Source organism: Eleutherodactylus coqui, chromosome 5, assembly GCF_035609145.1.
Source record: "Eleutherodactylus coqui strain aEleCoq1 chromosome 5, aEleCoq1.hap1, whole genome shotgun sequence".
Classification (NCBI taxonomy): Eukaryota; Metazoa; Chordata; class Amphibia; order Anura; family Eleutherodactylidae; genus Eleutherodactylus; species Eleutherodactylus coqui.
Window position 1 is genome coordinate 223,715,129 of NC_089841.1, and position 23,918 is coordinate 223,739,046.

The 23,918-nt window shown below is 46.4% G+C and overlaps 1 protein-coding gene across 1 annotated transcript in view; it reads left to right on the forward strand.

The window, feature by feature from the left end:
• Positions 1-230: 230 nt before the first annotated feature.
• Positions 231-23,918, forward strand: part of LURAP1L (leucine rich adaptor protein 1 like) — a 29,041-nt gene continuing 5,353 nt past the window's right edge. The window contains exon 1 of the mRNA XM_066604268.1: positions 231-766. Within this exon, the coding sequence (XP_066460365.1) occupies positions 572-766 (195 nt within the window). The 5' untranslated portion in view covers positions 231-571. The remainder of the gene's footprint in view (positions 767-23,918) is intronic.

Below are 23,918 nucleotides of genomic sequence, written 5' to 3' on the forward strand. Positions count from 1 at the left end.
TAACTCTGCCATGATCAGAGAGGAGCTGCAAACATTACCTCATGAGGAGAGCCTCTCCAGTCACAGCTCCGTGAGGTAGTGCAGGCAGCTCCCTGACACCTAAACAACGCGCAGCTAGCAGAGCCGGGCACCAGAGGAAGACGCCATATGCCCTTCTACTAGGAGATGTACGGTACAAGGGCTGCGGCACATCAGCTCCTCTTGCCACCGAGGTAAAGTTTCAGCAGAAAGTAAATGCTGGAGACGGCAGAGTGCCAGAGCGCCCGGGCAGCAGCCAGCTGATTGGTCAGTGTGCCGGGACGGAGGCCAGCTGATTGGTCGAAGTGCCAATGTGCCGGGAAGGCGGCCAGCTGATTGGTCAGAGTGCCAGTGTGCCCGGGCAGTGGCCAACTGATTGGTCCTCTCTATTACAGCGGAGGGAGACACTATGGGTGTAGAAGGACTCCTATGTAATTACATGGGAGCAGCGCACACCCTGACGGAGGAGTTGTGACTTGTCACCCAGGAAGCTATGACTTCTAGGTCTGCCCTGCACTAAGCATCACCCCGGCTGCCCTCCTCACCTCCGGCCATGGCTGATGCTTCCACGCTGGACCTCCGTGATATAGAGATCAAGCTGGGACGGAAGGTGCCCGAGAGCCTGGCGAGGTCCCTGCGGGAGGACTGCAAGAAGGATGCCGCACACCCCGAGTGCCCGCTCAGCCCCAGCCAGCCCGGCGCCCTGGAGAGACTGGAGACCAAGCTGCAGCTGCTGAAGCAGGACATGGTGAGTAGCCGGGGGTGCACCGGGCACCGCAGGGTGGGTAGTGCCCCCTCTCCTGTGCTCCACGAACAGGTGCTCCTTGCTGGGATATACATATATATGCCATGATGTGTAACTACTACAATGGCAGAGACTAGGCACAGTGTGATCCCGTCTCCATCTATAAGGGCACTCAACTTTGGGCAGTATATTAGATCCGTATAGTATACTGGCAGAGAGCCCGTCCCAGGATGGCGGCAGCTACTTATATACAGTGTATATATATGTCATATGTTACAATAGCAGAGAAAGTGTCATTCAAGTCCGACAACTTCTGCTGGGTGCTTGATGATTTTTACAGTGTGTATGTATGTATGTGTATATGTGTATGTGTATATGTGTGTGTGTGTATATATATATATATATATATATATATATATATATATATATATATATATATATAATCGAAATCATCAAGCACCTGGCAGAGGTTGTCGGACCTGAATAAAACTTTGTGTGATTGTAACATTGTTATAAGTGAATGATTACAATATCAGAGCAAAAGGAGAATTTATTATGGAGAACTAAATGCTTAAAGGGAGACTCCAGTACCCTGTTGTACCGCCTCTAGCTTAGATACAAGATGTGATACGGATGGACATAGAGGCTCTAGTACCCTGTTGTACTGCCTCTAGCTTGGATACAAGATGTGATACGGGCGGCCATAGAGGCTCTAGTACCCTGTTGTACCGCCTCTAGCTTGGATACAAGATGTGATATGGGTGGGCATGGTGGCTCAAGTACCCTGTTGTACCGCCTCTAACTTGGGTACAAGATGTGATACGGGCGGACACGGAGGCTCTAGTATCCTGTTGTACCGCCTCTAGCTTGGATACAAGATATGATACAGGTGGGCATGGAGGCTCTAGTACCCTGTTGTACTGCCTCTAGCTTAGATACAAGATGTGATACAGGCGGGCATGGAGGCGCTAGTACCCTGTTGTACTGCCTCTAGCTTGGATACAAGATGTGATACGGGCAGGCATGGAGGCTCTAGTACCCTGTTGTACCACCTCTAGCTTGGATACAAGATGTGATAAAGGTGGACATGAAGGCTCTAGTACCCTGTTGTACCACCTATAGCATGGATACAAGATGTGATACAGGGGGGGCATGGAGGCTCTAGTACCCTGTTGTACTGCCTCTAGCTGGGATACAAGATGTGATAGGGGTGGGCATGGAGGCTCTAGTATGCTGTTGTACCACCTCTAGTTTGGATGCAAGATGTGATATGGCTGGGCATGGAGGCTCTATTACCATGTGGTACCACCTCTAGCTGGGATACAAGATGTGATGGGGCGGGCATGGAGGCTCTAGTACCCTGTTGTACTGCCTCTAGCTGGGATACAAGATGTGATAGGGGTGGGCATGGAGGCTCCAGTATCCTGTTGTTCCACCTCTATCTTGGATACAAGATATGATACTGATGGGTATGGAGGCTATAGTCTCCTGTTTTACCACCTCTAGCTTGGATACAAGATCAGATAGGGGCGGGCATGGAGGCCCTATTATCCTGTTGTACCGCCTCTAGCTTGGATACAAGATGTGATATGGTTGGGCATGGAGGCTCTAGTACCCTGTTGTACTGCCTCTAGCTTGGATACAAGATGTGATATGGTTGGGCATGGAGGCATACAGGTTCCATTCGGTACCCTTCGGCATATCATTCCACATTTACTGTAACTGAGCCTCTAGATCATGCAAACTGGTAGGCTAGATAAGTTGGTGTCCCAGATGCTCTCATACATGTTCTATTTGTGATAAATCTGGCGGCCGGGCAGCCACGGAAGTGTGACAATGTTGTGGCGACTCCTATGACCCCCTTCTGTGTGCGGCCGACCATTTTCCTGCTGCCTCTTGGAAGCCACCATGAGAGGAACACATGTGGCTGCAGGATGTCCTGAACACAACGCTGAGCTGTCATTGACCCTCGTACCACTACTAGAGGGGACCAACTGTTGTATGTGATGCCCCCCAGACTACACCAGCAGGGGGCAGTGTGCCACTCCACAGCAAAGGCACGTTTGAGGTGCTCACTCCGAGGTCTCCAGACACGAACACAGCTGTCGTCAGCGCCCAAACTAAACCTGGGTTCGTTGTTGAAGACAACCCATCTGTAGTGTCCAGTTTCGTCAATTACGACATCAAACAGAGGGGATGGTGGGTGCGTGTCAATGGCAATATTTGTAATGGGCGCCGTGCGACCAAATAACCTTCAGCCAAGCACCTGGAAATGGTCTTGACAGACATAGGGGTGTAACGATGGCGCCCCCTGTCTCTGGATGGCAGACAGTGAAGCATTTGGAGTTGCCCGTGCTTGTCGGACGATCTAGCGTACATTCCACTAAATCATTTCACACGATTTAAATTTGGAATGTGTTACATTAAGTTTGCTACTTCGTTAAGCTGTCGCTGTGGAGCCTCAGCAGACGACTGATGAAGAAGTGTTCGTGTCATGATGGTGGCTTGTGTGACTGGCAGAGAGGTGGCTCCGCACGTCTGTCCAGCACTACACTCATATGAAAGCAAAATCTGTGTTGCCCATAGCAACCAATCATAACACTGCTTACATTTTACCTCAGCGGTATAAGAAATAAAAGCTGCGCTGTGATTGGTTAATATGGGCAAAAAAGACAGATTTTCTCTTAGGTAGCTTTCATAAGAGTCGGGTACCAGCCTACTTTTCCGTGGCCCAACCCATAGATGCGGTATTTGCTGCGGAAACTGGGGAGCAGACGCCGCTCCAGATTCCACAATGCAAATCCGTTCATGTGCCGCCGGCCTAAGATGTATAGGTGCATATATATATCAATACATAACAACATTGGTGTATTTTATCCCATTCCCTATATAAAGTCCCAACTATTAGGGCCCATGTCCACGGGCAAAAGAAGAATTAAAATCCCCAGCAGATTTTAACTCTTCTCCTGCCCGCGGATCCGCACCCCATAGGGATGCATTGACCACCCGCGGGGTAGATAAATACCCGCGGATGGTCAATAAAAGGGCTTTTAAAAAAAATGGAGCATGAAAAAATCTGGTCCATGCTCCATTTTCGTGCGGGTCTCCCGCGGGGACGGCTCCCGCGGGCTTCTATTGGAGCCTATGGAAGCCGTCCGGATCCGCGAGAGACCTAAAATAGGAATTTAAAAGAATTTACTCATCCGGAGCGGACCGGGAAGGTCTTCTCTTCCTCACGGCCGGATCTTTCTTGCTTCGGCTCGGCGGATGTGCCCGGCGCATGCGCGCGGCACGTCGGCGACGTGCCGCCAGCGTGACGAGTTCATCCGCCGGCCGAAAAAGAAGATCCGGCCGTGAGGAAGAGAAGACTTTCGCCGCCCGCTCCGGATGAGTAAATTCTTTTAAATTCCTATTTTCAGCGCTCATGTCCGCGGGGCAGGAGGGACCCGCTGCAGATTCTCCATGTAGAATCCGTAGCGGGCCTGATTTTCCCCGTGGACATGAGGCCTTAGATTGAACTTGCTGGTATAATAATACATTTTTTTATCACATTACAATTTGTTATCAACTCCAAGATTTCTGTTTGTTGACCGTGAATGAAAACAATGTGTTTACAAATATAGAGAGGAATCGTCCAGAGAGCCGAACCTGCTGGGATCACCAGTCTAGACAATGCTCTGTGAGCGAAACGCATCAGCACAACAGCTCTTTATAGGTAATTTGTTGCAATGTATCAGCGCAGGTCAGGTAGTGCTCATTGCAGGTCGGGCTCTACTCCGTGTATACACTAGGAAGCGCTCTATACAACAGACCAGGCGTGTGGCATCCATCTGGCACATATATGTAGGCCGGCTTCACATGGACGTGCGCGCACAATATGTAGTGAATTCAGTGGGTTCACTCACATTCCCATATTTTGCACACGCATTTCGGTTCGCATAAAAATATAGAACATGCTCTATTTTTTGCGTATTTGCGCTCCAAAGATCCCCATAGAAGGTAATAGGGAGTGCGCCAATGCACACGCAAGGAGATCCGTAAGAGACTGCGTAATTTCACTGGAAAGAGAACACATTTGCAACTGATTAGCCATTTTAATTGATGTGTCTTTTTTTGCCACACGCAAATGAGCATGCCTTGTGAGGGCATAATGCCGATGCGCATGCAGAAAAGAACTGTTCACTACACAAAACGCAGCGTTCAGGCGCGTGGACATGTTCTTGCGTTGATGCCGGCCTAAGCGGTATTATTTAATTGTAATCAGAAGCGTAACTTGAAGCTCCTGGGCCCCAATACAAAACCTGTAACAGGGCCCCAACTATAATGCTTTATTCATAGTACTGGGCTCCCTATATGGAGAAGAGAGGCCTTATGGGCTCCCTAAGGCTCCTGGGCCCGGGTGCAACCGCATCCCCTGCATCCTCTATAGTTACGCCCCTGATTGTAATTATTGTCGGGACCTCAGGCACTGTTCTTACTATAGCATATCCTGAAAACAGGACCTGTTGCAGCACTTGGATGGGCACCCCTGCTCTAAGGGCAGTGTGACCAGAGGCTACAATCTATCATCCTGGAGTCCAGAGATAGTGACAAATAGAGATGAGCGAGTATACTCACTAAGGCACATTACTCGTGCGAGTAGTGCCTTAGCTGAGTATCTCCCCGCTCGTCTCTAAAGATTCGGAGGGCGGGGAGCAGCGGGGGAGAGCGGGGAGGAACGGAGGGGAGATCTCTCTCCCCCCCGCTCCCCGCCGCAACTCATCCGTCACCCGCGGCGGCCCCCGAATCTTTAGAGACGAGCGGGGAGATACTCGGCTAAGGCACTACTCGAGTAATGTGCCTTAGCGAGTATACTCGCTCCTCTCTAGTGACAAACTCTTAGGGTTCGTTCACATCAGTGTTGGACGTTCTATTAGGAACCTCTGTCACCGAATTCTGATTAAAACAGGACAAAATAGCGCAGCATGCTGGGTTATTTAATGCTGTAAAAAGCTGGAATCCTGGAGGTAAACCAAATGTACCTCTATATACCCAGAGAGGCTATCAAGTTGGGATTATTCACCCTGGAAAAAAGACGGCTAAGGGGCGACCAAATAACTATGTATAAATACATTAGGGGACGATACAAGGATCTCTCCATGATCTGTTTACACCCAGGACTGCGACTGTAACAAGAGGACATCTGCTATGTCTAGAAGAAAGCAGGTTTCATCACCAACACAGAAGGGGGTTCTTGACTGTAAGGCTGGGTTCACAAAACCGCCCGCAGCCGCTAATCTCGGGATTAGCCAGCCATGTGGACCTCAGAAATCTTGTCCACACGGGACGGCTAATCCGCTGCGGAAAATCCGGTTGAAACCGCGGCTGCGGCCACCGCAGCCGCAGTTTCAAAAGAAGCAGCATGTCTATTTACTTTTTTTTTTTTTGTTTATTTTCGTCGCGGCCGCGCTCTCCTCTATGGAGCGCCGCGCGCAACGGAAAAGCAATCGGCCGGGCCGCTTCAATGCCCGGCGGAAATCTCGCGGTTTTTGCTGCGGCCAAACCGCAAGATTTCCGACGGGAATCCGCCCTGTGTGAACCCTGCCTAAGAGCAGTGAGACTGTGGAACTCTCTGCCTGAAGACGTGGTGGTTGCAAAATCCATAGAGTGATTTTAGAGGGACTAGATGTCTTTCTAGAGCGCTATGATATTACAGGATATAGACATTAGGTGACCAGCGGGTTGTTGATCCGGGTCTTGGAGTCAGGTAGGAACTTTCAAACGTTAATCCAGAGATTATTCTGACTGCTGCGGTATTATAGAGTCAAGAAGGAGTTGTTTCCACCAAATTGGGTAAATTGGCTTCTGCCTCATTGTTTTTTTTTTGCCTTTTTCTGGATCAACAAGGGATGGGTTGAAACAGGCTGAACTAGATGGACATTTGTCTTTTTTTCAGCCTAGCATATTGTTACTATGTTATTTATCTTAGGACGGATCCGTTCGGCCGGGGGTTTCGTTTCCTGCTCCCCAAATGGAGCAGGAAAATGAAATCCCTGAACACTGTTGTTAACGAGCCCTTAGAACTTATTCCGATGGTTCACTTAAGTTGTGTTTTTTTTGTTTTTTTTACTGCATCAACGTACCGGGGCTTTTGTGGTTTTGCGGTACTTGTATTAAAAAACCCTCAACCTCGCCGCACTCTAATGCTTTGTCCACATCTCCTATTTGCTTCTGTCAAAGGTGTATGTCAGGAGAATTCTGTAACTTTTACCTCCAACAGAAGGCTTGGACCTATTCCACCGTAGAGGCACACAGACATACATCACCCATAGGGTCTGGTTGTTGGACCTCATGCCTTACATAGGAAAGTACAGCAGTGTGCTTTCCTAAATAGTGGGGGGAAAGTATGCCAGTGCTTCCTGGCAAGGTGGATGGAAAAAAGATTGGCATTTACTGGCATCTGTTCAGTAAGTGGAGCCCTACAGGTATGGTTGGCCTATGCAGCAAGAGCTTTCTTTCTCCTGCTCTGTCTCAGGAGGGAACCGAACAGCGCCGGACGAACCCCCTTGACCATAATGCAGACTGACCACTTTCTGCCTAGTTGGCCGGTATTCTGAGCCGGATCTGCGACGGAACCTTTGAACCCAGGATGTGAAAGTGGACAAATATTAATGTTTATACATTCTATATCAGCTCTTCACAGTTTTTAAGATCTTTGGTTCCTGTCACTCATGGAAACAGGCGACTCCCCTCCGGAGTTGGCACGTGTATCCTCCCTGATGGCTCCCACCATGCCCAGCGAGGCCAGCTTCACATTCCCATAACCACTAGCAGCTCACGCTGAAGCCACAAGATCTCACTAGTTATGCTTTGATTAAAATCTTTTCATTAGTCACAGCCATAAGATTTTGCCAGAACTAGTGAGATGTTGTGGGTTTCATTCTGTACTGTGGGGGTTATGGGAATGTGATGTTGGCAGTGCTGGGCATGATGGAAGCCATCAAGTCGGATGCCCACACCAATTTTACAGGTCTTTTGTGGGTTCCAATTCTTTATCAGTTTAAAAACTGAAGGCCGGTGCTGGTGATGGATGTGCTACACAGCAAGTACTATATACACGCCCTGGGCATGGAGTCTTTACGGCAGTACACGGAAGCTGTTCTACTGCTCGGCACAAGCCTTGCAGCCTGCATGCAGTGCCATAGAGCTCAGCCAGGCTCCCTATGCAAAAAGCGCCTGCACTTTTTTCTTATTTTTTTCATGTGCAGAATAGATGATTCTAACCATTTTTGCAATAGGTTTTATTACCTGTTATGCAGCTAGGTGAAGGGGAGTACTTCTCCCCTTCACAGCACTCGCTCCCCGCTGGACTCCAGGGAGCGAGCACTGTGAGAAGAGAAGCCATCTGCAGAGTAGAACGGCTTCCCTTCACAGCATCAGGGGGCGGTGGCATATGAAAGGGACATGAAAGGGATGGGAGTAAAACACTGGGAGTGAGGGGACACAGGGGGCAAAGGGTTATTAAAAATAAATTAGATATAATAGTGACATTTATGAATAGACTGCAATACTGGAGGAGAACAGTTGTGTGCGCAGCTGCTCTATAGAGAACAGGTGCGGACACATCTGGATGGAGCCAGACAGCTAGAATTGCTCACCCCCGTCTTCACCTAGCTGCAGAGCAAAAGAGGCGTTTCTGAGAAAAATGTAGTGAATAGGTAATAAAACCTATTGCAAAAATGCTTAGAATCCCCAATTCTGTAGGTGCCAGTACTCTTTAAGCATTGGAGAGTACCTCTGTACAGACGGAGAAGATGGAGCAAGCCACTTTCGTTTCCCTTTACAACCCTCAGTAACCCTCTGTATAAAATTGGAAGCTTATGTAGATACCGTAGAAGCCCCATGTACCTCGATGGCTGCCGTATCGCCATGTGCATGAGCCCTAAATAGATTTTTTTCTCTGTCTTCTGGTTAACTCAGCCATGATTATCGCCTTATATCGCACTCGCCAACATACGATTTCCCCGTGGATGTGAAGCGTTTTTATATCAAAACCGTCTCGCATCACTTCGAGGAAGTAGCAATCCTCCTTCCTTGGCTGAGGATCGTGGAGTGTACCATTGCACACCGCACCTAGCACTTTAAGGGGTAACACTATAGCACTTAAAGGGGTAAGATACGTTATTCCCTGTCCTCAGCGGGGATGATTGGTGGGATCCAACTGCTAGAACCATCAATGATCGCCAGAATGGGGGTCCTGTATCCCCCTGAGACACTGGCAAGTGAATGGCGCAGCAGCTTGCATGCTCAGTTCATTTCAATGGGAGCATCAGAGGTAGCCAAGTTCAAACCCCAACCAGGATGTTTCCATGGCTCCAACAGGTTTCAGTGACACATTAGCTAATTCACCACCAAAAGCCAAGGAGGCTCTCATTATAAAGACTCCTCTGTTAGGTAAACGTGATGTAACCATGCGAGATATGACAGCCAGATGTTATAAAATATGGCCCATTACTCCTGTGTCACCTCCAGTATCCCAGAACATAGTTTGGTTCCCCCTGGCCTCTGTGATGGGAAGGATCAGGTTACTCAGCGTTTCCATTAACACATATTCCCAATCTCCAACAACCGTCCCCCTACCACCTGCTGCTGCTGAGGACAATAACCTATAGGGACAGAGCAGAATAGGGAGATATTGGAAATAATAGTACAGGCGAGCTCTGAGTACTTGTATCACTCAGTAGAACAAAATATATTGTATGTGCACCTATAACAATCCAACCATTTCGAGAGACCCCACCAATCAACAGGTTATCCCCTAGCCCGTGGATAATGGATAACTTGCACTTGTGGTACAAGCCCTTTAAGCCTGATGTGACAGCGTTCTTCCTTCCGTACTCGTAGGCGATGGTGACAATGTGTCCTAGTATAACTGATCGCATGTGCAGAACACTCATGTCATTTGGAATACAAGCCTACTTCCATCTTGTACGAATTAGAGGCAGCGCAGAAGTGACTGCAATTCAATTTGTAGACCACATGGACTGATTTTTATGAAAACTGTCCAAATTAAGTCAATTATCTGAGATGCCGGCACTGGGTCCCTAGAATCAGCAAGATTAGCCACCACATACAGTTCCCTGGTCTACATACAGTATCGTTTGCTGTATATGTAGAGGCTCTTCTACTGGAAGTGATCACTTTAACCCCTTAGCGACTGTCCATATACCTTATGTTGGCGGTCACTAATGGGCTTTATTCTGATGCGCCGTCTTCTTACTTTCTGCATCAGAATAAAGCTACGGGGCCGGGAAGTGTAATAGCTCCTTGCTTTGGGTACCGGAGGTAGCATACCGGAGGCGGCAGTGAGCGGTCCCCGGTCATGCCATCGGCGTTATTCAATGACTAACGGCAATCGCTGAAAACAAGGGGGAAAAAAGAAAGATTTTTCTGTTTCATCTCCTCTCACCGATACAATGTGTGTCATAGTTGTAATGCATGTCACATGGCCGGACGGGAGGAGTACATCTGACACATGCACTTTCTTAGTTTTTTCAAGCACACCCATAATAGAGCATTTCTTCAGGAAAACCTCTAATTATAATATATTGTATATGAAGAAATAAGCTGTGTATCTGTATGCAAATGTGAATGAGGTGACTAATCTTATAAACACCCACAATTCACAGGGTCGGGTAATAGATGCTTCGGGAGAACTTACCATCAGGTATTGCACCTACAGAATCCCTGATGCAAGAAAATACTTTTCAGATCTAATTTTCTTCAGAGCACTTATAGATGATGACAGGAGAATCCCTTTAAGAATAAGATCCTGTTTTTTGTAAAATAGAGTTAACCCTTTCCAATCCACTGTCTGACGTCTTCCTACATTCTGATTGAAGCTTGTACAGCTCCAATGTCAGAAGATGTCCGACAGGGTCTTCTTACCGTCTATTGCCAGCCACTTCGCTGTTGGAGCCTCTCTGGCGCACACACTGGCTTTAGCCAGCAGATGGCACTGTTGTATAACAGCAAAAAGAAAAAGCCTTTTAGGAAACCGTGAATCCAAAATTGGATTGGAAAGGGTTAATTGGCAACAGGACACCATAGGGTAGGCACCCTGTTGTATCCCGCTTGTTCCAATCTTTGCAAGTGCGTGATGCATGACATTCATGGAGTTTTTATTAGCATGAAAAAAGCCACAAAAAAGGGAGGAAGCCTTAATGGGGCTGTCTTATAGGCAGCGGTACAGGATGGCACAGGCTGCTGCAGCCAGTCACAGTGCTTAATCGCTCAGCTCTGTCATTGGCTGCAAAGGCGTTGGATGTCCTGTAGACAGGCTCCTGCAACCTGTAAACAGTACGACACCTGGGGTTGTTGGGACGTGCGGGGATCAGGAGAGGTATCTATTAGCTGGTTTATTATTTTCTGACGTGGGGAGCCTGTTTTTAAGATACAAAATTCCATCGCACAGCTCCTTCAATTATGGGCTTACTGCCTGCATCGTGTGGCTAGTCGGCATTTGTGTCTTCAGCTGCAACACACATTGTGCAGCCAAAAATCACACCTTTGGCCTGCCTTTCTCATCTGTAATGTAAGTGGACGCTGTTGTGTCAAGGCTCACAATTTGTGGCAGCCCAGGGGTCGTAAAACAATCTAGCAGGTTTAGACTTCTTGCATCTGTTGGGTGGCGGGCACAGCAACTTACTAGTTGCAGTGTGACTGCATTCACAATACATGCAAGGAAGGCAGCGCAACCCTATGGTCTTAGCCAAAGTCACTGTATAGCCTTATTCTTAATTTCAACTGGGATACAGCTACACACATTAGGCACCCATGGAAAGTGAAATTTGGCTTTTACTCACTTGGTTTCCAAATATGTTCAAACACACAGGGGTTGTCTGGTTCCCAAACATTAGGGCTGGCTGTAGTAAAATACTGTCCCACCGCTGCCAGGATCCAGCACTGCAGCACCGCTGTGGTCCCGGCGTTTGTCGTGACAGCTAAGGTCAGATGGCTACTACAGCCAATCAGAGGCCACAGCCTCACCAGTCGTTCTTCTGGTATAATTGATCACATCCTGAGCACCATAATGCTAGAGATTCGTGAATCAGCTGTCACAAGAAATGCGAGGACCACAGGAGGTGCTGCAACGCTGGATCCTAGTGGTGGCAGAGGAGTAAGTACTGCTTAGTTTGTTATTTTACCCCCTATTGAAGAGATGTTGTCCAGTAACCAAACAACCCCTTTAATCCATTTGGCCTACGTTCTTTCGGGATGCTTTACACATAGTTGACTTGGTGTAGATCTGCAGCCAATTTCAGTGCTGTTAATTTGTCCCAGATCTCTTCCTTTGTATTGGGACTGGAGGGCAAGGAATGTTTTTGCCTGTGGAGAGGGTTTAGGGAGGCTTATATAGGCCTTGCAATGCTCCCTGGGAAAAAGCCATGCAAATGAGTGATGGGATAATCTTCGGCACCACCATCTATTGGAATCATTGCAAGGGGTGAAATCCGGGCTGAACATCCGCAGCATAAATTGACATATTGTGGTTATAAAATTTGCACCGTAGGTCATTTTATGCAGCATGTGGACGAGATTTCATTAAAATCTAAAGTGCAGCATTTATGCTACTTGTGGAGATACTCTTCTTCATTCTAAAACACTTTTCAGTACTCTCAAAAAAGTATCCGGACTTTAACCCGTCAACCTTAAGCCAAAAGGACACACTTAGTCTTTGCCATATGTCATGCTGACATGGTTTTGTCTGACAGAGCCAACTCTTAGTGTGAACAGAGTCTCACAAACAGCAATGTAACAAGTCACTACTAGAGGACATTGCAAAAGTTTTCTTGGGGTTCTGCTTGGAATGTGAGGAGGACTTTTCTTAGTGCATACACAAGGAGCAGCTCACCCGATGGCGCGGCACACGTCACCGCGACGCATCAATCAGCGGCTAGTGCTGATCCTGGAACAGGTTTTAGTTAAGCAAACATTGAACAGTTACTGCAGCAAATGTCACATCCCAAGCACCCCTGCAGGGCCTCATTAACCCTTATTATTCAGGTGAGAGTTAGATCCTTCAGCCAAATGAGAAATTCATATGTCACAATTTACAGCTTATCTGAGCTAGTAAGAGGAGGACTAACAAGTGAGAATAATCTGCAAAGTGTATGAGTTCTTTTAACCTTGGCAGAACTACATGGTACATGATATCTTAAGAGTATTAGGAGAAGCATTGGCTCGTGAGACCTTAGTTGAAAATGGTTGAGAGGCTCACTATTAGGGCTTCTTCACATGACCAAATGCGCAAAAACGCTCGCCCCAAGCACAACGTATTTCACGTGATTGAGGTTGGCTGAGGTACATTTGCGTGCGTGTCTGTGCATACTACTGTACGTTTTGCACAGAGAGCTAGTTCACACGCGTGCACGACACACCCTTTCTATGGATTAAAAGGCTATTTAGCCTAATGAGGTCCAGATGTGGGTATTAATGTAATATGTCTCCACCGGAAGTATGGGCGAGACCGGGCTGAGCTAGAGGTAACGCCCAGGTTATGGCCACACCAAGCTGGCGAAAGAGAGATAGTTCGTGGATGCGATGGCAAGACAGGATGCCTGTATCTGGCGTCCTGTTGCTACGGTGAGCCTCCGTGATTTTTCTCACAGGGTCCGATTACGATAAACAGCGTGCTCCCTCTATGAAACCCTTTACACGCTGCAATCTACATAGATTGCTGCGTGTAAGGGGTTAACAGCAGGGGTCACTGCTCCGATGCACCCCCAAGCTGATGCAGCGGGAGGCCAGCTATTACTAACAGCCAGCTCTCCCGCTGCAGGAGCTCGTCAATGTCGAGGCTGATGGCAAAGCAGGACAGCTGTATCTGGTGTCCTGTTGCCATGACAAACCATCGGTGCTCCACAATTTTTTATTGCGGGAGTCTGATGACAAAAAACAGAGTGAGCTTCCTCCCTTTGTGAAAACCCTTTACATGCTACGATCAACTTGGATCGCGGGATGTAAGCAGTTACCAGCGTCCCTATGATGCACTGAGCTCTCAGTAGCTTTGTCAAGCTAGGTACATCACAGCCAATCGGGAGCTGTAGGCATGACTTGGGCGTTACCTCTAGCGCAGCCCAGGCACGTCCATACTTCCAGTGTCGACATATTATACTAATAACCCAGATGTGTTCCTTTTTTCGTGGCTGAGCGCAGTGTTTCACACCTCCCCTTACATATTTGCGCACCTTCTATAACATCTATGGAGGCCTTTGCTGCGCAAAGCCCAGGAAAATAAAGCTGATCCGACTTTTTTCCCAGTGCGAAAAACACACTCATGAGCACAAACCCATTGAAATCAATGGGTTCTATTTTCTGTGTTTTGCACATGCAGAAATTTATTTTGCGCACAAACACGGTCACGTGTAGCCGCCTTTACGGGGGCTTTACATGGGCCATCTGTCAGCAAAAAGAATCGCTCAAATGCATGATTTTCAGCCTTTGTTACCACATATGAGTGTGCACATTACCTTGGGTTTACTAACCATTTGCCCAGAATGTTTCTGAATGCCTGACTTGTACAGTTGTATACATGAGTGGTCATTCAGATTCCCTGCTGATTGGACCAGAGACAGAGCAATGCAGTATGGGAAATGAGGGAAAAGAAGTACAAGACAGTGAACTACTGGCACAATGGTAGATTTGCAACACACTCCTCGCCTGAAAGTGGATTACAAACATCAGGGCAGCAGAAAAAAAGATCACCTGAAAATCAGAACCTAAAAACATATAACATGTTGCAAATGGCAGTAGGTGAGGAGAACCTGTTATATTGTAGAAAACGTATTGGAAACTCAGGTACGCTTTAAGAAAAAAAAGACTGACAAGTTTTTGAAGATGTTGAAATATCTACTTGTGCAACATCAAGCATTTGATAGCTCACCATTTTACGACAACTGATGACCTCTTTGTTACCTCAGGCTCAAGTATACAATCGAGAGAAGGGTTGGTTGGTTGGTCTACAAAGTTTGTGCTTCTGTACAAACTTATACAGACTACTTTGTAAAGTTGTACACTACAAGGACATAGAGGAGGTAGATACAAGCCGTAGCTTTTGGGTTCTGTACCTAATTGTTCTGTTGAGAAATATGGCAGTGGCTTGTTTATGACTCGTTATAGCTTGACATCAAAAAGCATAGTAAACCTAAACTTATTTTTTGTGTCTTTTATACGTCCCAATATAATTATATACCCCATTCTATCATTTTCTCCTTCCATCGCATCGGATGTCCGCGTGCCCGAATCTACAGCACAAAAACATTCTTCGTTGGTTGTCTTTTGATTACATGTTGGCCTTGTTTTATGATGTGACTCACTGTCCTAGAGGTATGTCTGTCTTTTTAATATCTCCCTTGGTGGAACATTACAGCTTTATTGTGGTTCTGCAGTGAAACCAGATCACTTACACCCACAATGTTAAGACCGGATCATGTTTTGATAGCACACTAATTTTCATGCTTCGTTCTGCAGTGTTATGCTTTCAGGTTGCGTTCTTCCCAGGCTATGGTAACATATTCTTGGACTGGCGTAATATCTGGATAATTGCTTACATGCCGTTTCATACGAAGAGACGTCCTTTCAACAGCTGAACAATAGCCTCTTGGTGTCAGTTCTAGTTATCCCCATTATCTTGTTCATTGGCTCGCATATCTTGTCAAGCTTCAGCGGCCTCATCAGCAACTCTCCAAACTTTTCAGAGCATTTCCAGTTGAAAGTCTTCTATTTTATATACGACGAGGGCAGAACATACATGAAATATAAAACCATTAGCAGGTCTTAGTAGGAAGAGGAAGAAATAGTTATTAGAAACCTTTTTAACACTGGGATGTTGACAGTTCGAGCACCTATAGTATTTTTTATCTATAAGGACAGTAATTGTAGAAACCAGGAAAGCCCACAGGAAACAGGGTGTGCAAGAAACACAGTGAATACAGATCGTAATGTGTATTCGTGTGTTTTTTACGCAAGCATTTAAACTTTAACGGGCAATGTTGGACCATGAATACGAACCAAAATAAGACGTTCTTCCTTTTTTTTTTTTTTGGTGCAACCGATGCGCCCGTCTTTCTGCAGGATAAGATGGCTGCACTGCCGGTGCGGACGACTCTCCGCAGCGGACGGCAGATAGAACACATGGCCAGTAATGGAGCCGGTCATGCAGAGACGTTCGCACCCGGAGCGGCCGTCTTATCTGCAGTCACACAGGCGCATCGGCGACCGTGTGACTGAGCCCTTAATTAAATGGGTCCGTATAGTCTGTCGCTCTCCAGCCTTTGTTATCAGCACCGCTGTTCTCCAATGACTTCCTGGGTTGGGTGGGTCATGTGACACATGATTGCTGCAGTTGATCCCCAGTCTCAATATTAGTGATGCCAGGGAATATCCACAGTGATCATGTGTGTTGTCACACGATCACACAACCCAGAGGTCAGCAGGGAATGGCGGCGTCAACTACAGTGGCCGGGCAGCAATAGAGGAGGTGAGTATGGCCTGATTTTAGTTTTTTTTGTAAACACACTAAAAATTAAAGTGGGGGCCGGACTGCTGTGTCTGACCAAACAGCCGACCCCCCTCACTCCTGGGCCCTGGTCCACCACTGCCTTAAAGCCACCTTCTGGTCCAGACTGGAAGGGGGTTGATATTACCTAGTGCCTTCCTTTATTTCCATACAGCCACCGATTTACCTTTTCCCTCCTGTGATCCAAGATGGCTACGCATCTTAGATTTAATTTTCTTGTAAACTCAAGCCATGTTCAACTTCTTTGGAGAAGCTCCATGCCATCTTGTGGACTGTTGTATTCTACATGTTTCTAAAGGGCTTTTTTGTTTCCTTTAGTTGCAGAAACTTACAGAATGAAAACTGGTTCTATTTTATACATATTTATCTGAAGTTACTGTCCCTTTAAATACATTATAAAATTCAACTTCCATTGTTTGGATTTCTTTTAAAGGGTTCCCAACTGTATAATAATGCAGAGAGACGCTTGAAACAGCCTCTTTTGCTCTGGCCGGCCCATTGCCGCTATTTAGTTAATGGTCCCCCAGTCGCTACAATGGGTGACATATTATATTACATTTCTTTGCAATTTATGGCTGCCAGCAGGTTCGGTTTCAGCAGCTGGACGCATGGTAATTAACTGTGACTGACAAGTCTAGCCATGGCGGGATAACCTTTGTAATCTCGTCTTGAAGAAACTGTAATTTAGCCAATATTACCGGTTATAGCAATATGGCCATTTAGTGTGATACTCTGAGGGTGAGTAGTGATAATACAATAGGATTACATAATTTTAAAAAACTGGGTTTGCGCATACAGCTATTGCCTAATATATTAGCAGAAAAGTGGCAAATGAGGTTTAAGACAGATAAATGTAAGGTTCTGCACATGGACAGAGGAAGTACATGTTACCATTACACACTAAATGGGAAACGCTAACATGAAAAAGGGCTTGGGTGTTTTGGCTAACTGTAAATTTAACTAGAGCAACCAGTGCCAGGCAGCTGCTGCCAAGGCAAATAGGATCATGGGGTGCATCAAAAGAGGTCTAGGGGCACATGACGAGAACATGGTTCTTACTCTTTACAAGCCACTGGTCAGACCACACATGGAATATTGTGGACAGTTTTCGGGACCGGTACTCGAGGAGGACATATCAGAGCTTGAGCGGATACAAAGGCGGGCAACTAAAGTAATAAATGGAATGGGCGGACTACAATACCCAGAGAGGTTATCAAAATTAAGATTCTTTAGTTTAGAAGAAAGACAGCTGAGGGGCGACCTAATAACAATGTATAGATATATCATGGGACAATACAGAGATCATTCCCATTATCTGTTTATACCCAGGACTGTGACTGTAACAAGAGGGCGCCCTCTACATGTAGAAGAAAGAAGGTTTCTACATCGACATAGAAGACTGTTCGTTACTGTAAGAGCAGTGAGACTGTGGAACTCTCTGCCTAAAAGAGTTCAAGAGGGCCTGGACGCCTTTCTTGAGCGATACAATATCATATGTTATAATCATTAATTACTTCAGAAGGGGATTATTACAATTGCCAGATTGGAGTCAGGAAGGAATTTTCTCCCTTAAATTGGAAAAATTGGCTTCTACCTTATTAAGTGTTTTTTGCCTTCCTCTGGATCAACATTGGGGGTAATAAGCTGAACTGGATGGACATAGCTTTTTTCGTCCTTACATACTATGTTGCTTCTATTGCTGAAAATGCTCCATTTATGAAGAGGAGAGGTGCCTTGAAGGTGTGGGGGGAGCAGATTCCCTGTGTCCTTCATGCTGCCTGTCAGCAGACATGTCTTTCAGGGCAATCACAGGAAGTTCCCTTTCTTCTTTACTGCTCTATTGTGTTATTGCAGCACATCATAAAGCAGGCCATGAACCTATCCATTCTAGCAATGTGTAACGAAGAGCTTGGTAAGTGCTTCTATAGGAATAGACTCGTGGGAGTACTGTAGTTATGGACACACAGAGCTCCATAGGCCACAGTTACTAACATGGCTTGCCAATAAAACGCGGAAATGGGAATTCCTGGAATTCGGCTTTCTTGACTTTTTTCCCCTGGAGTATGCCTTTAATAAACTCCAGATTAACTGTCTTTATATAGCTCAAGCAATTGCTGAAGCCTCAAATATGAAGTTGTTTAATTCCAAAATTTCAAGTAATGTAGTCAAGCAATAAAATGTGGGGGGATTAAGCTGCAAACAATTCTGCACTACCACGGAGGTAGAAATAGTGTACGGAGGATTGAACAGAGGCTAACATGTCTCTATTGCTTTCCTAATATTTGCATCTTTCTTGTGTATTGCTTATTTTGTTGCTGTATTGTTGTAATGTTACATTTAAGGGAGTTAGCAAAGCGAGGGATATCATACCCCCGGGATATGGCATCACTGAATATTCACAGTCCGACTACTGGGGTCCTCATGAGCCTTAAATTAAACAGACCATATCGCTAGTTAAGCTTTGCTGCTCAACTGGTTTCCCTGCCCGGCCACACTCCTAGATACTTGCTGTGCAGGGAGCAGTGGGATATGTCACTGATAAGCTCCCATTATCAAGGAAAGCAAAAAACAGTAAACTTTTTTTACTATATTCCTCAGTATAGAATATTTACTACCGTATAGTATTTTACTAAGGGTACTGTTGTATCTTGTCTCCACCAGAAGAATGGGTGGAGACAAGCTGCACGTCCACATCCAATGCCCACAACTTCATGGGCTGGGCCGGAGAATCTGCTGGTCTGTGCTCCTAGCTCCGCTGTGATAATTTCCCCGGCAACCTTCTTCCCTTTCAGTTTCGGTGGTGTAAGTCTCCCCCCCCCCCCCCCCCTCCTCCTCATCCATTACTTTCCCCCGTTGTCAATATCCCCGGGCGGCACCCCTCAAGCCGGCACCGCTGTGGGCTCGTGGGTCAACAGTGATACTTCCCTGGCGACCTTCCCTGCCGGCGTCAGCGCTGTAATTCCCCCCTCCCCCCCTCTTTCCGCTCCACTGCATTACCCTGCTGAGACTGCCCCCGGCGCTCTGCCTTCTCCCGTCCCTGCTCTGGCGAAGTTGGTCACCAGCTTGCAATATGTGATAGCACTGAGAAAACTGACAGCGCAGGAGCCAGGAAGGGAACTAGGGAGACCAGCGGAGTGTTACTGGCCCCCGGCACTCTGCCTTCTTCTCCCATCCCTGTTCCGGTGTAGTTTAGTCCAGAAGCCGGTAAGGACACAAGGGAGAGCGGCCGTGGGGTCAGTGACACGACGAAGTGGGAAGGGACATAATGGAAACCGATTCTCCGGCCCAGCCAATGAAGTTGTGGGCGTTCCTTGTGGGGGTGCAGCTTGTCTCCAGCCATTCTTCTGGTGGAGATAAGACACAACAGTACCTTTACTATGTTGTTTTATGTAGCAAAAAGAAAGGTATGCCGATGCAGGAAAATATTTTGACATACATAGAATGAATAGGGCTCTATGGATAATATTGGCCCCCCTTTTCCTGATGAGGTTATGTAGCTCCACAGTTAGGTACCAAATTTATTCCATGTCACATGCAAATCAGCAAAGACGAGTCACGCTGATTTATGAGCTGCCGAGCTAAGCATGCCTCCTTTCTCTTGATAGACAGGGTTTGCTGTGTAACATGGGATGCAATGAGCGGTCTATAAATAGTTTATAAAGCATGCTTATAAATCAGTGTGACTCTTCTCTGCCAGGTGACTCTTCTCTAAAGATTTGCATACATCATAGGATAACTTTGGAAACCAAATCTGGAGATACATTGGCTTATTAGGAAAAAAGCCTTCGAGGAAGAGGGCCTGCCATGTCTCCTTCATCTGTGAACTTCAAACGGTACCCGCAGACAGACATAACATAAGGACGGAAAGGATGACCAAAACACACACCATGCATACCTGCTTAGTTTGTGAATTAACCAAGTCACTTAAGCCCACAAGCCTGCTTCAAGGGTCCTCGTTGTCTCGTGGGTCCCTACTCTCAAAAGACAACTTCCACATAAAACCTGCCTGCATGCAGGGCGACTGTCTGAATAGGGACAGCCCCATGCTGAAACCTACGGACCTAACTTGCCCAGAATGAAAAACAATCCAAAGCAGGACAGGATGCAGTTCACAGCAAGACACTAGGGATTGCATGCAACACGGAACAGGACTGTTCACACACATGTCTAGCCACCTACACAGTAACACAACACAGAACAGGCCTTCAAGAAAGCAAAACCCTAGAGTGTTGGGAAACCAGCATCCTCTAGCAGATCCACACCCAGACAGTTCAATTAAACCACACCTGTGAAGCTGTGCTGCTGTAAACCCATATTTAACAACAGATCCCAGCAGCGCAACCTGACAGGGCCTTAGAAATTATTGATTTTTTAACAAACTAGCAAGTGAAGTTTGTTTTAGGGGTGAGAAGGTGGGGACAGGTTGAGGAAGAGAGTTGAGAAACGTAATGCGAACAGAGCCTAACCAAAAGAACCTAGCAAAGCCAAAGCAAAAACATCTTAATACTCAGGCAATGTGTTGTACTTGAGGACAAAGGTACTACCTAAGATTCATTTTGAAATTGAAGCCATATATGGGCCAGATGATCATATTTTAAGGCAGATTCATTACTGTCCCAAGGAATGCTGAGTTAATAGTATGGAAGCATCCGAGCTCCCTAGTTGTTGAGGGTGGAAACTGCTCATAAGGTAGTGTGGTGATAGTAAGATTTATTGTAGGTTGTAGGCTTTGATGGATAGATAGGTTTCCACGTTGCTTTTGAAGATCCGTGAGAATGGGATATCTTAGGATCGTGAGTTTCAGAGTACGGGGGATACATGGGAGATGTCTTGGAGACTATTATGTGTGGAACAGACTAGAGGAGAGCAGAGTGGAAGGTCTTGCAAGGACGAGAGATTATATGTGTTAAAGTATTGGAAGATTAGGGCAGAGATCATGGAGGGGTTGTGGATAGCCTTAAGGTGCATTTAGACTGGAAGATGATTGCTCAAAAATCGCTTAAACAGCAGTTTGAGTGTCAGTTTTGAGCAATCATCTTTGCATAACTATTTAGTAGCTAATTAGCTACTTAAAGAGTTATAAATGCAGGCGGAGCAGGACACCGCTGATTGTGAGAACAAAGCAGCTGTTTGCATATGCAAAACAGCTGCTTTGTTCTTGCAGTTATCAGCGGTGCCCCGCTAAGCTGATAGCTCTGAGAAGCAACAGGAGCACTAACAGCTCCTTTGTTCTCTGAGCTTTCAGCTGGTATCCTACTGGGAATTCCCAGCGGGATGCCATCTGAAAGAATGCTATCAGCTGTGCCCGCTGAGAAAATCAGCATGCGGCACTGGTAAACGTCATTGTTGATTTCTATTATGAACGAATAGTGCATGAACAGTGCGCGATGGCCGCGCATTTAGATACAACGATTATCACTCAAAAGGTGGCTTTTGGGCGAATTTTGAGCAAAAATCGTTGTGTCTAAATGAGCCTTTGTATGCCATTGGTAATATGTTGAAGTGAGTTCTCTGAACAATGAGTAGCTAGTGAAGGGAGAGTGGAGAGGCGGAGAAGTAATGAAGGGACAGGTGGATTAGCTGGTCATCAGAATTGAGGCTGGATTAGAGGGGTGCTAAAGTGTTAGATGCTGGGCAGAGAAGGATGTTGCAGTTGTCTGTGTGGGAGATGATGTGGGTGTTCATCAGCATTTTTGTTGACTCAAGGTTGAGGAAAGATCATATTCTAGAAATGATTTTGAGTTGGAGGAGCAGGAGGTGGTGAGGGCTTACACAATATGTACGGTTTGAAGGACAGGGCAGAGTCCTGGAACCTCAAGACAGCAGATTTGTGGGACTGAGTAAAGTATGGAGCCATTAACTGTGATTGATAGGTCTACTGGTAGGGTTAAATGAGATGAGAGAGACTATGAATTCAGTTTTTTGAATGTTGAGTCTTAGGGCTTTTTACACTGAATGATTATCATTCAGATTTTCGTTGCATCACGGGAATCTGAGTAATAGTCATTCAGCAGAAATGCCTGGATGAGCTATCGGACCGAATAGCTGACGGACATTGTTTGATTCTAGATAACAAAGAGTTAGCTTCAGGACCAAAGAGGTAGATTTGAGTCTCCACAGCATTGAGGGTGGTACTGAAAGACGTTGAATTCTATGATCTGTCCTAGTCGAAAGTTTTAGATGGAGAAGAGTAGAGTTCCCAGGACAGAATTTTGAGGGACACTAAGGCTTCCTTCACATGAACGACACAATATCACCAAAAGAAAATTGCAGCAATATCGAATCGGTGGTCCGAGCGATAGTGCCATGTTTTCTCATAGCAATACTGCGATTTTGTGGCGCTACAAAGTCGCGCAACTTTATAGCCCCACCTGCGAGGATTTTTGTAGTGGGGGGCTTGAAATATGGGCCCTACCCCGAAAATAAGCCCTAGCTGCAGTAAAAAAAAAAAAACCAAACATCACCTAAGAAGCGCCGTTAGCTCCGGCACGTGTCTCCTCTTCACCCCCGCAAGTGTCTTCCTTTTCTGCCAGCCCTTCCTAGATTGAAGGATCAAAATCCCTACCTCCAGGAAGGGCTGGCTGTGGTTGGTTCACGAGCGCCCTGGCTCAGCCAGTCATTGCCGGCGTTCGATGAACCAGTCACAGCCATTTATTCATTCATTGAATGGCTGTGATTGGTTCAACGAACACTGGCTCTGCTTGGCTGAGCCACAAAGCTTGTCAACCAATCACAGCCTGCCCTTTCTGGAGGTGGGGATTTTGATCCTCCAATCCAGGAAGGGTTGGCTGAAGACTTCAAGCAAGTGCCGAGAAGCTTCAGTGAAGACCCGCACTGAAGATGACAGCGCCTCTAAGGTGATGAATTTTTTAAATCCTGCAGCCAGGGCTTAGTTTAGGGTTTGACAGTAGGATTTCAACAAAGATTTCCTACTGTCAAAGTTGCATCGCACTGCACAAAAATCTCATTTTCAAGAGGAAGGCTCCTTAGGGAAACATGCGCTACAAAACCTTGCGAGTCGCATGCGTATCGTGAAACCAGCACGGTTTTTGACTCGCAATGTCGCATGCTACAAAACCTCGCAAATATGAAGGAACTCATAGGAAAACATGGCCTTCACATACATACAATTTGTAACATTGTCGCATCGCAAGAAAACCGCGCGACTTTGTTGCCCCGTGTGAAGGAGGCCTAAGTGAACGTGATGTGAGGAGGTGGTTTATGAGTGAAAGATACAAACTTTTCGGTCAGTAAGGTATGAGGAGATCCAGGCGAGGGCCAAGTTCATGATCCCAAGTGTGGAAAGAATTTATAACCGGAGGGAGTGGTCAACTGGGTCAAATGCAGAAGAATGTTCCAGAAAGAAAGGTAGATAGTAATGTTTTGAGGTTTTCGCAGTTAGCAGATCATTATTGTCTTTGGTTTAGGTGGTTTCCATGGAGTGGTAGAATTTGAAGCCAGATTGTAGCTGGTCAAAGAAGGAGTGAGCTGAATGAGAGGTGGCAGGATAGTTCAAGGTGTACAGTTAGTCTGGGGCCTATACTTGGCACCAGTTTTGATCTTTTTCCAAAGGTGAAAGTCCAAAAATAACTATGT